The sequence below is a fragment of the Sebastes umbrosus genome, chromosome 20, assembly GCF_015220745.1.
Source record: "Sebastes umbrosus isolate fSebUmb1 chromosome 20, fSebUmb1.pri, whole genome shotgun sequence".
Classification (NCBI taxonomy): domain Eukaryota; kingdom Metazoa; phylum Chordata; class Actinopteri; order Perciformes; family Sebastidae; genus Sebastes; species Sebastes umbrosus.
In genome coordinates this window covers 11,680,876-11,693,038 of record NC_051288.1, presented here as the reverse complement: position 1 = coordinate 11,693,038, position 12,163 = coordinate 11,680,876, and the positions used below count along the sequence as shown (strand labels likewise).

The following is a 12,163-nucleotide window of genomic DNA, read 5'->3' as shown; positions in this document are numbered from 1 at the left end:
GTCCGTCACATTCTCGTGAACGCAATATCTCACGAGCGCCTGGAGGGAATTCCTTCAAATCTGGTACAAACATCCACTTGAACCCAAGGATGAACTCATTAGATTCTGTAGTCAAAGGTCAAGGTCACTGTGACCTCACAAAACACGTTTTTGGCCAGAACTCAAGAATTCATATGCTAATAATGATAATTTCACATGAATGTCTAATAGAATAAAATGATGAAGTGATGACATTTTGGATGTAAACTGCTCTGCTAACATACATACTCAACTGTGGGACCTCCAATAAATATTGCAGATATTCTCTTCAAGCTGTCATTAAATTAGTGTCTTTGTCACATTATCTGTTTGCAGATAAAACTATGAAGTCAAATCATCAAAGCTCCAACATCTGATTACACCCTGAAAAGCATTTAAATTGGATCATGTGTTGCCTCTGTCCATTTAAAACAAATAGAAAAATTACAGAATTGAAGTGTCCACCCCTCAACTTTCAGGCAACAACGTTTTAATTCAGGTCCAAATACAACCAAGACTATCTGGCAAGATTAGGGAGAATTTCCGGGTAAGTCAGATCACATTTGGGAAGCTACACAGTGGACCTGAATGATATACTAACCACTTCATTGCACCACTGAGAAATCTGGTGTAACATAATGTATTGCTGTAAATGATACACATTTCTCTTAAAAATTGCATTCAGCAGGACGCTATTTTCAAACAACAGCACACAAATAAGATTTCATTCAAATAACGTATAACTCCGCAGAACGTCTTTGGACTTCGACTACTTTTAAGAAATGTACCTCTTCGGCCTGTGGCTTGAACATCATTTAAACCACATTTCATATAAGAAGAGAGTACAGTTTTTTTAGAAACAGTTCACAGTATCACAGCCTCTGATCGGCGATCAGTCCCTCCTCCTCTCCAACTACTGGAGTCCAGTATAAACCAGCGCAAGCGTGTGAAGGTCAGGTACCCTTCCTGCCTGTTTGTCATTTCTCCTGCAGTAGCTGCCGTCACTCCTTGGCCTTGTCCACGTCTGGCGAGCTCTGGTCCATCGGCCACTCCCGGAGGAACAGCAGGTCAGCTGATCCGTATCCCCGAGGCGCTCCAGTCTAGCAGGGCAGGCCTTGTCTTTGGCCTTCTCTCATTTCAGTGAGATAGTTCAGGGTGGTTACATCACCCTCCGTCAAATATTGGCTAAAAGCCTATTCAAAGACGAGAAACCAAAGTTATTTTCTCTTGTTTTCTCAGCACTTGTTGTGTTCATCCAATGAGAGTTTGTTCTAAATGCTCACCTTTTAAAAGGTTAAGGCCGTTCCCAGCTATCGGAGACTTTTTCGGGGGCACTCAGTCGCCTCAGACTCTGAAGCACAGTTTGCAGGGTCCCCGCTGTAATGATGAAACAAGCAGACAACATCATTACACACCACCGAGTGACGACACAAAACCGCATGAATCACTGAGCGTTACACCATCTCACCCAGTTCTTCTTCATAGGAATCCAGCTTCTTTAGTAGCTCTGCAACACCGGAGCGAGTCAGGCCCTCCTCGGCTGCAACAGGAAGTAAAATCATTTTATTATTTTAATCGCAAAATATAAAAGGTGTTATCCAGCGCAGGACACCTCAACTCACCTTTAACACCGTTGTCACCTTTTGTTTCATCTTCCACGCCAGTATTCCCATCAGTATTGAAACAGGAGAGCAGTTCAGCGCTACAGGTTCTGGACTTAGCCAGCGTGGCGCTCATCTCCTGAGCCAGCCGGTGGTTCTCCACCAGCTCGGCGTGTACCCTCCTCCACGCCATCTTGTCCTCCATCAGACACCCCTCCATCACGGTACGCAGCTCCTTCTCCTGAGACACCTGGCTCTGCAGGCCCTCCGCCTCCTCACAGTGCTGCATAGGGAGAAAGTTAGTTAGTAAAAAGGTTCAGAGATGTGACATATTTGTTTGGCAGTTCCAGTGAGTGTTTGCTTTGTTGCTTGTACTTTGTGTAGCTGAATGGCCATCTCCTGCATCTCAGCTTCAAGCTGGTCGGCGTAAGCCTGCTCCAGAGCGTCGCTGGGGGGTCGAGCGCTGCTGTGCCACCTTGCGATGCCCGAGGTCATCTTGCGCTTGGGTCCAAACAATCTGGAGAGCAAAAAACGGATTCAGCGTTTCATGAGAAAACAAAACACTGTATGTGCTGGCGTGAACGTGAAGGAGTCTCTCTTACGTGATCCCTATTTCTTTGAGATCATTTTCAGTCAGGGTGAGAAATATCCGCAGGTCAATGTCTTGCTCTTCGAGTACGGGGAGATACTTAGAGAAGCCAATTTGTTCCAAGAACTCGGCCAGATCCTACAGGAATAGAAGATTTTAGACCAAAGACAGTCCTGAATAAACTGGTCATATTACTGACACATCAGAAAGTGAGAAACATAGACATGCCTTTGGACCAGAGTAGGAGGGTGGTAGACCAACTTGTGAGAGTATCCCACTGTTCCCTGTACCGCTGGAGTGAGCTGCATTGTTGCTTCCGTGGCGACTCTTGCCTTTTGCGTGATGGCTCTTATTTACTCTGCGAGAGCTGCTCTTTTTGCACTGGTCAGAGTCCTGGTGGAGAGAGGGACACCGGGTCACAGAGATATCTAAATAAAATCTTGCGTTGACTCCAAATCAGCGGGATTGCTGTGCTCTTGTATTCACCTCGTTGCTCTCCACTGAGCCCTCCCAGTTGAGGCTGATCACCTGAGGCAGGCCTTCGCTGCTGCTGCTGCTGCTCCTCATGGTGGGCATGTCGTTTTCAAAGAACGGACTGTCATCTGTGGCGGCATCACAAAATATTGTATTGCTTTGGCAGACACCCAGCGTAGCTGAGGACATTACTGATATTACATTGCCGTATTTTCTTGTGGCGCATTTCTTCCAAAGATGTCACAAAACACTTGTAATCGCGCGCCTCCTCTCACCTCTGCTGCTATTGCTCTGGCCGTCCAGCTCGTTGATGGGCGAGGTCACGTCACGGTAGCGAATGCCCTCGCTCTTTTCGCCGATATCCCGGAACGTCATGAAGCCTGGCGGCGCTGCAGGAGGCTCTGTGAGGAGAAAAGCAGTGTTAAACTTCTCCCTTCTCACAACTATAGTTGACTAATTGTATTTTCTTTTTTAGAAACCTTTGTGTAATTTGATTGAACAACTAGAGCCACTTTACTCTTAACATGTGACAGGTACACTACCAGACAGTTTGCTGGTGCCTCCTACTCGGAACTTGGCAATGGCCTGCGGCCCATCATGGATGCTAACGCCTTTAGCTCGGTTTCGACTCGGCCTTATCCGTGGGGGCGCGCTGTCCGAGTCCTCGGAGGAGCTCAGGTCTTCAAAATGTCCTGACGAGTTGGAACACATGCAGAAAATCAACCATCAAAATCAATCGGAAAATAAAAGACATTGAAAGGATAGCAATGTATTTTTGTAAAATAAGCAACGAGAAGTTTCAACAAGTACCCGGTTTGGTCCTCGGGGAACGCGAGTCAATGAGGCTGACGATCTTGGTGTAGCTATACATCATCGCTAGGGCACGAGCAGTCTCTCCTTTAGCGTTGCGGTCATCTATTTTGACTTTCTGTAAATTTGTTAAACAAAGCAGATGTCAGGATCATAAGGTATTATCTTCTTCACCCATCCTCAGTGGTGTGCACATTTAACCTACTCACATGTAGGCTTGCGGCGGTAGTCGGTGTTACCAGTGTTACACGGTGGTCGGGCACACACCGATTATATTACCTAACCACCGCCCCCACCATCGTTTTGCTTTTTTTTATAGAAATAAAACCCATTTAGTTAATTTTGGCATATCAGTGGTGTGTTATTAATACATAGTCGGATGACGGACGCTACAATCTGAAAGTGAAAGTGTCTGCTCCGTACGGAGGCTCAGCACAGAGTAGCAGGAGTCAGAATTTCACACACATGGGATGAGAGAGAGTTGACAGACAAGACGATGGCGGAGAATTTGGTGTCAAAGCGAAAAGCAAAAGCGCCTATTTGGCAATACTTTGGATTTAAACCCAATGCTATAAGGGAACCATAACGTTAATGAGGCAATAACAGTGAACCCTGGACCGGAGAGGCTAAACGCACAGCCCCCCGATGTTAAAGATCAAAGTAAGCCCTCTACATATGTTGCGCGCCAAACTATTCTTGTAAAATGTCCGGTGTAATCGGTCACACCAATGTCACAAGTTTATTAACCGGTGGGAAAATGCACTAACCATCACATCGCTACTCACATGATCAAGCAGGTACTGAACAATGATTTCATGTCCAGAAGCAGCAGCCTCCATCAGGGTAGTGAAACCAGACCCTGGCTCCCTGTAGAGGAAAGAAAAAGTCATGAAACACTCTTTCTGAATGGAGCGTTGCATTCATTTGTGGACGAATGGAGACACTCACTTGACGTTGGCGTCAGCATTGTTATCCAGCAGGAACCTGACCATCTGCTGGTGGCCTGTGCTCGTGCAGTGGAACAGAGCGGTCCAGCCTCGAGAGTCCTTCAGCTCCAACTCAGCGCCTTGCTTTTGGGTAAGGAAAAGAAAAAGCCTTTCATACTCTGAATAACAAAAGTGTTCAAACAATCCAACCAATGTTGAAGATTGCTAATGCTGAAACTTCATCTTGTGAATTTGTTTTATACTAATAATGTTTTTAAGCATTAAAAGTCTTCAGATAATACAAAACATAGCTGCTTCTACTAGAACGAAGAAATTTTAAAAATAACGCCTATTCTGTGATCTATACACTCAGTTACCCAGATCTGACCTCATCTGACTTCTTACTGTCTGACAGAGTCATGTTGTACCTGAAGCAGAAAGTATGCGATACTTTCATTCCCACAGCTCGCTGCCAGCATCAAGGGGGTTAATCCTTTGGCCGTAGTAGCATTTACATTCACACCTGCCTCCAGCAGGAGATTTGCAATGTTGTCATGGCCGATATAAGATGCATACATCAGTGGGGTCCATCCTCCGATGTTCTTGCCATTCAGGTCCACCTCACGTCTGAAAAGACAACGTAGTGATCAATACACACAGAAAAATGCTGTGGATGAAACAAACACATCTGGTGATACTATTATTATTATTATTTAGACACATACTTTTTGATGCACTCTGCCACCACGTCGTACTGGCCGATGGAGCAGGCAGTGTGGAGGTCCAGAGGGACGTCCAGCTCCTCGGGCCGCACCAGGGAGTCGCCCAGCCACAGGGACAGGCTGGCACCCAGTTGCTCCGACTCACTGGCTTCGTCACTTAGCTCAGACATTTTTTTACCTCTTCACTCGTCACCTCCACGCACCTGAAACCAGAGACTGAGCAACCAAAGTTGAAGATAAAAGGTTTAATTTGTGAAGAATATGAATCCCCATTTCATCCCCCACATTTCAACTTGATTAATCCCATCTTGTATTTTCATAACTAAATGTTTTATCCATTTCGCCATCTTTTCCACAAAGCCCTGTCATCTTGCAAACTGATCAACCCATATCCGTTGGCAAATTTACAAATACACCATTAATCATAATTAAAAAATACAGTAGGAATCCCCTGAGGTGTTCTATTTTCTACGTTTTTATTTGATAGTTCTAACCCTATTTTAACCTGAATAGTTCTTCCACTTAAAAGTCCATAATCCAATTGATAATCCCCCCCTCTCTCCATGACATGTCATGCTTTGTCAACATTAAAAAACTGCCACTGTCTCTTTATTTGTTTTGAACATTTCTTATCTCATCCTCAAGACCACACTGGATCCATAGGTCCCCTTCTCCTAAATCTTTGTTACGTAGCCACAATACCTCTTTTCTCCAAGAAGTGCATTATTATCTCATTAACCATCAGTTTATAGACGTGTGTTGTCAAGGCAATAGGTATAAAGTTTGCTGGTGTTACACTGAAATCTGTTACCATGGGAATCTGTGACCGCAGAGAGCCAGCAACACATGAAGTCACCATTTCTGGTCAGAAAATGTGACCCCACGGTACTTATCTTTTGTTTTTCTCTTAGGGATTTAGGAATATATCTTCAAATTGAAAATATTCAAATACAGTTACAATACAATTTGTTTGTGATGCTCAGTACTAACTCAGGTTTTCACACAATGCCGTGTGTTTTTTCCCTCAACCATTTGTGGAAATAGTGGAGGTTTGCTTATATGCAGCTTGCACATGCTGTGTCAGGTGTACAGTGCTTGGTTGGTTTATGTCTGATGAGTTTAGGCTTTTTGTTATACTTTGTTTTCTTTTCAGACTATAGCAAAATGTAGTTTTATGGACACAAAACAGCTGGCTAGAAACTTAGGGTGTGCATGTAAATCCCAAACAGAATATCCCCTGTTAATATTGACTATATTTTATCCCCTTTCCACCATCCCCTGCCATTGACCACGCTTTTCCCAATCCATTATTGAAGCTGAAGTTATAATTTTTGCATGCATATCCGTTGTTTATTATGGCAACACTGTTCCCCTTTTCAGAAATGGATTTGACCTCGGTGAGCACCATACTTTAAGAGATCACATGAGAAATCCTAAGGAGGTAGAGCAAGCAACACATGAAGTCACCATTTCTGTAACCTCACTGTACTTATCTTTTGCTTTTCTTTTAGGAATATATCTTTTACAGATGTGTTTTTTAACAATTTATTTACATAGTTTTGTGTGTTTTCTCACGTATTTGCCTCATTTATTACACAGGTGGTGACTTCATGTGTTGTTCAGTTCAGACAACTTTATTTATCCTCAAGGGGGCAGTTCATTTGTAGCATTCCCAGTCCATACATCCATGCATACAACAGACAACCAATAATTACTTAAGTCAAAGGAAACATATTAAAGGCACTGGGCAGTTGGAGGGACAAGTAACAATAAGAACCAAATAAATACATAGGATTATAGCAATAAAAGACATAATCTGTGCTTGCTCTCTGCGGTCACAGATTTCGATGGTGACAGATTTCGATGTAACACCAGTTTTCCTTTATGGGAATAAGAGCAACAACTTGTTTCATATTTCCCCGGTACAGTCTTCCAAAACTTTACCCCGTGTCTTCTTTAATCCTCCCGTGCTAAATGGTACATTATGTTCATCCTCAGTGCTCTTCTCTCTCCTCACTACCTTCACTAGCTACAGCTTCACAGCTAGCTCGGTGTTAGCTTCATGAGCTAACGTTAGCCCGGTCTGAACTTCTCTCTAACACACACACACACCGTGTAAACTACGATACAACTACATTCAACCAAACAATACGTTAAACCAACCGATATGTCACAATATAGCGGAGTGTCAAGAGTGAAAGACTTACAGTGAGCAGGTAAAGGTAGAGTGAAAGACTTACAGTGAGCAGGTAAAGGTAGAGTTAAAGTTTAGAGTTAGTTTGTTTTCTCAGCGGGTGAAACTTTTTTTGTTTTGTGTGTCACACTTAATTGTGTCCGTGTTGAACCATCCCCCGCCCTTTCCGGTTTGGTAAAGGTAACGTTACAAAAACACGTTTATCACTCTTTGATGTTACTGTCTATATATATATATTTAATATATATATATATTATATATATGTATATATAATATATATATATAATTATTATATATATACATATATTATAATTATTATATATATATATATATAATAATATATATTTATATATACATATATTATAATTATATATATATATAATTATTATATATATACATATATTATAATTATTATATATATATATAATTATAATATATATTTATATATATACATATATTATAATTATATATATATAATTATTATATATATTTATATATATTATATATATATTTATTATATATATAAATATTTATATACAGCTCTGGAAAAAATTAAGAGACCACTTCAAAATTATCAGTTTCTCTGGTTTTACTATTTATTGGTATGTGTTTGAGTAAAATTCAAATGTTTGTTTTATTCTATAAACTACTGACAACATTTCTCCCAAATTTCAAATAAAAACATTGTCATTTAGAGCATTTATTTGCAGAAAATGACAACTAGTCAAAATAACAAAAAAGATGCAGTGTTTTCAGATCTCGAATAATGCAAAGAAAACAAGTTCATATTATTGTTTAAACAACACAATACTAATGTTTTAACTTAGGAAGAGTTCAGAAATCAATATTTGGTGGAATAACCTTGATTGTTGAGTCACCCAACAGCAATGTGAAAGACTGGTGGAGAGCATGCCAAGACGCATGAAAGCTGTGATTGTAAATCAAGGTTATTCCACCAAATATTGATTTCTGAACTCTTCCTACACTGCATCTTTTTTGTTATTTTGACCAGTTGTCATTTTCTGCAAATAAATTATCTAAATGACAATATTTTTATTTGAAATTTGGGAGAAATGTTGTCAGTAGTTTATAGAATAAAACAAAAATGTTCATTTTACTCAAACACATACCAATAAATAGTAACACCAGAGAAACTGATAATTTTGAAGTGGTCTCTTAATTTTTTCCAGAGCTGTATATATATATATATATATATATATATATATATATATATATATATATATATATATATATATATATACATTTAGTCTTCACTGGTTCCCAACCTGGGGGTTAAAACCCCTCAAGGGATCCCTAAAAATCTGAGGGGTCAGTAAATCAGAGATAGGAAATACAATGGAAATCTATTACACATTTATTTTACAGATTTAAACATTTAGAAAATGATATGGATACTTGAAATACTGGACACTTTCACCTCCTCATGCCTCTAAAAAAAAACCTTCAAATGAAACTACTGTATGTGATAATGAAAAATCACACTTTGGCTGGACTGCTCAGCTACAGTCTTGTAAAGAAGGGTCAGAAATAAACATAGCTTAATTTTGAGTATGGTACAATGTATGGTACTGTAATACTATGATGAAGTGACACTGTTTACAAAAAAAAACATTTTATTTCCTCAACTAGCAGATGTATTTGGGGAACATTATCGATAGATATTTTAGTATTCTGACTGCCACTTACTAACTACACCTTTAAAGGTTCTGACTGATATAAAAGCATAATGAATATAAAGCAGGTCATAATTAACAGAAATAATTACCAAGCAAACTTTTATAACCTCTTTGACCCTCACCCCAAAAAACACATGCAGATGGGGAAAACTTTTAGATGTGTAAAGATTTTACACACAAATCTAAAATATACAATGCGAACAAAAATACAAAATCTTTATTTAGATATATGGTACAAGCGATCAGCAATTAAAGATTTTGAATATGTGATTATAAGTGATTGTTTTTCTCCAATACAGCCCACAGTCCAACATAACATGCGGTGAAACGTGTCTTCAGCGTACAAATCAGAGAAAATTGAAGCGAAACTCCTCCTTTGATGGAGTGAAGACAAAAGCGGACGTCTCCTCCTGCGTCTGTGCTTTCAGGTCTGTATCCTGTTGCAGGTTCTCCTCTGTGGCTGCTGTCTGGGTTTTGACCTCAGCCTTCCGGTGGAAAACAGACTTCTTTGGAGAATTTGGCACAACTTTGACCTGCGATGATGCAATTTCTGTTGGGATCGGAGAAATCTGTCATTTAACAGCGCTTGGCCTAAACTTAAAAAGACCTTTCATAGTTCATGAGTAATTTTTAATGTTTAAATCACTGCTACAATTCCACTCACCGCTCTTAATGAGTTTGTACTGCTTGCTCTTCTCCTCCTCCATTTTCTTCCTGTAATCACCATTCATGGCTCTCATCACCTGCCTCTTCTTTGCCAGAGGAGCTTTGGAGCTTTGGAGAGTTTTCAGGGCACGTGAGGCTTCCTCCTCTGCGGGGAGAAAATATCATATTAACATGCGTGCTGTATCTAGATATGCTAAACATTTGATGATGTGGAAGGTTAAACGTCATACTCTGTTTCGGTGTACCCTTCTGGGTCTTCATTCCAACTTCCAGCTGCTCGATGCACCAGTCCAGCTGTCTGTTCAGCTGATCCTCTGCACTCTGAAACACACACAGTCACATTCAGACATCAAATCAACTGGAACCCACCATTAAAATTACTTTTAAGGTCATCATTTCATACTGACCAGCTCTGCATCCTCGCCTCCTTGACTCCCCTCGGCTGAACTTGCCGTCTGCGGTGCCTCTGTGCTATCTGAGGGGTTTTTCTTTCCAGATTTCTTCTTCTTCTTCTTCTTTGCTTTTAATTGCACTGACGGCTCAGCTGGAGAGGGAGAAGGCTTTTCCTCTTGGACACTTTGTTGGCCGCCCGGAGAGGAAGTGTCTGGGGTCTCTGTCGTCTCCATGTCTTCCACAGGTGGAGCAGGAGGAATCTGAAAGTTGAAGGCAAAAGAGGTGCCTTGTCCTGTGCAGGATATCCGGCTCGCTGCTGGTTCGGTCTCGCTGTCTGGTGGAGATGTTTTCTCCTGAAGTGCTGGAGGGTTAAAGTTAAATGTGAAGGTGTTGTCACTGCAAGTCCAGAGGGGCTGCTCTGGAGCGGAGCTGGTTGACTTTGGTTCAATATCTGTTGAATGAACATAAAAACACACATTAGGATACTTCTGGGGGCACTGATTTTAAGTTGCATTAATTACCTCAAAATTGAAATGAAATTGTAACAGATACACACAAATGTATAACAAAATCCAAAATCAATGAAAACATAAATATAATAAGCTAAATAATATATTCAGACAAACCGAATCAAACGATTTTAATCCACATTTTGTTCCTCAAATGCGACCTATAATATCTGTTGAATGAACATAAAAACACACATTAGGATAACTTACTTCTGGGGGCACTGATTTTAAGTTGCATTAATAACCTATTTAAATTAAATTGTAACAGATACCTACAAATGTATAACATAATCCAACATCAATAAAAACATAAATATAATAAGCTAAATAATATATTCTGACAAACCGAATCAAACGATTTAAATCCACATTTTGTTGCTCAGATGCTTAATCTATAATAGACCACACATGTTCATGCAGCTGGATAATCAATGCATTTAGCTTATGCTGAGTAAGATCTGTAATTAAGATATAATGTACCTATAAACATAAGCCTTTCCTCGGCCATGCTGATTCTTGTAAAAATGCTTCTATTTTCATTTCGGTGAAATCATGTTGTGTGTTCAGTAACTCACCTTCCGGTGTCACCTGAGAATAAGTCCGTCTGGAAACATCTCCACAACGCTTGTCGTTCCGCTTGGTAGTGATCTCGTGACCCAGTTAGTTGAGAGAGAGAGGATGGACAAAAACTATGTTTTAATGACAAAAAAACAATGTTTTAATTAGGGTTGATTATGAGAACTGATCTGATACCAGTGTTTAATTAATAATCTGTATGCCTCACTGTGTGGAAGAGACTGGGATCATTCTTTTATGTGTCAAGAAACACCAGGTTTGACTTAAACATTATTTACTTAACTTTATAAAACAAAATGTAACAAATAAATAAATATATAGAAATACATTTACTGAATTGTATTAAAAATAATAGGCATTGACAACTTGGTAAAACATCCTCAAAATTAACTGAAATTATAATTCAAGTGTAAACTTTTTTAATGCAATTGGTCAAAACTTAATCAAGAATTAAAATCCCAGTATTTAATGTATATAGTTTATAAACATAGAATTTAATTGAATAGATTGGCCCTATTGTCACCGATATCCAATCCAGCTATTTGAGTCAGTATCAGCCCGATATCCGGTCCAGTATCGGTGCATCCCTAGTTTTAATCACTACAAACTAAAAAGATACACACACAGACTTTGCAGACTGATTTTATGTTGTTGTTTTTAAATGAAAAATAAACGAAGACATGGAAAATGGGTAAATATGGATGAAGGTCACCATGGATGAAAATAAGCTAGTTTTCCATCTTTTACAGCCTGAAAACAAAATCAAAAAACAAAGGTGAGGTACAAGATAATATGTGAAGATATGACTGTATAAAAACAGGTCTAAGCAATATAAAGATGACAACAGTAAACCAGATTTGCAATCATAAAAAATCTGACAATGTACAGTATGCTAATAAAGATGTCTTCAGAATAACAGGAAAGAGCAATCTTATGAATTACAATGAAACAAGCAGAATTTGTCACCAGGGTGTTGGTGGGTGGGTGC

General features: G+C 39.7%; 2 protein-coding genes across 4 annotated transcripts; both read right to left on the bottom strand.

Moving 5' to 3' along the window:
* Positions 1-470: 470 nt before the first annotated feature.
* On the bottom strand, positions 471-7,479 carry anks3 (ankyrin repeat and sterile alpha motif domain containing 3). Of its 3 annotated transcripts, none has more exons than XM_037756082.1 (16): positions 7,348-7,479; positions 5,144-5,356; positions 4,847-5,045; positions 4,441-4,562; positions 4,278-4,359; positions 3,493-3,610; positions 3,225-3,374; positions 2,958-3,083; positions 2,695-2,810; positions 2,437-2,601; positions 2,222-2,346; positions 1,995-2,136; positions 1,641-1,902; positions 1,487-1,558; positions 1,304-1,395; positions 471-1,216 (listed from the first exon to the last, which is right to left on the bottom strand). In XM_037756082.1, the coding sequence occupies exons 2-15, from the start codon at positions 5,308-5,310 to the stop codon at positions 1,313-1,315; spliced, it is 1,929 nt and encodes a 642-aa protein (XP_037612010.1). In that variant the 5' UTR covers positions 5,311-5,356; positions 7,348-7,479; the 3' UTR covers positions 471-1,216; positions 1,304-1,312. The 3 variants fall into 3 exon arrangements, with proteins under 3 accessions (XP_037612010.1, XP_037612011.1, XP_037612009.1); XM_037756083.1 differs by having other exon boundaries at positions 471-1,211; positions 1,302-1,395; positions 7,381-7,470; XM_037756081.1 differs by having other exon boundaries at positions 7,381-7,470.
* Positions 7,480-8,956: 1,477 nt separating this feature from the next.
* c20h8orf33 (chromosome 20 C8orf33 homolog) lies at positions 8,957-11,190 on the bottom strand. Its single transcript, XM_037756034.1, has 5 exons — positions 11,080-11,190; positions 10,105-10,541; positions 9,928-10,018; positions 9,696-9,842; positions 8,957-9,581 (listed from the first exon to the last, which is right to left on the bottom strand). Exons 1-5 carry the CDS (start codon positions 11,105-11,107, stop codon positions 9,379-9,381), a joined length of 906 nt encoding a protein of 301 aa, XP_037611962.1. The 5' UTR covers positions 11,108-11,190; the 3' UTR covers positions 8,957-9,378.
* Between the last annotated feature and the right edge of the window lie 973 nt (positions 11,191-12,163).

Bases quoted from the DNA above. Each gene is read 5' to 3' on its own strand.
- anks3 (XM_037756082.1), bottom strand. From the start codon at position 5,310: ATGTCTGAGCTAAGTGACGAAGCCAGTGAGTCGGAGCAACTGGGTGCC. The intron at 3,084-3,224 runs GTAGTGTACCTG...TTCTCCTCACAG, and splicing joins AGGCACCAGCAAACTGTCTG to AGCCTCCTGCAGCGCCGCCA. The intron at 2,347-2,436 runs GCATGTCTATGT...CTATTCCTGTAG, and splicing joins CCTCCTACTCTGGTCCAAAG to GATCTGGCCGAGTTCTTGGA.
- c20h8orf33 (XM_037756034.1), bottom strand. From the start codon at position 11,107: ATGGCCGAGGAAAGGCTTATGTTTATAG. The intron at 9,843-9,927 runs GTATGACGTTTA...TTCTCCCCGCAG, and splicing joins GAAGGGTACACCGAAACAGA to AGGAGGAAGCCTCACGTGCC. The intron at 9,582-9,695 runs GTGAGTGGAATT...CGATCCCAACAG, and splicing joins GTACAAACTCATTAAGAGCG to AAATTGCATCATCGCAGGTC.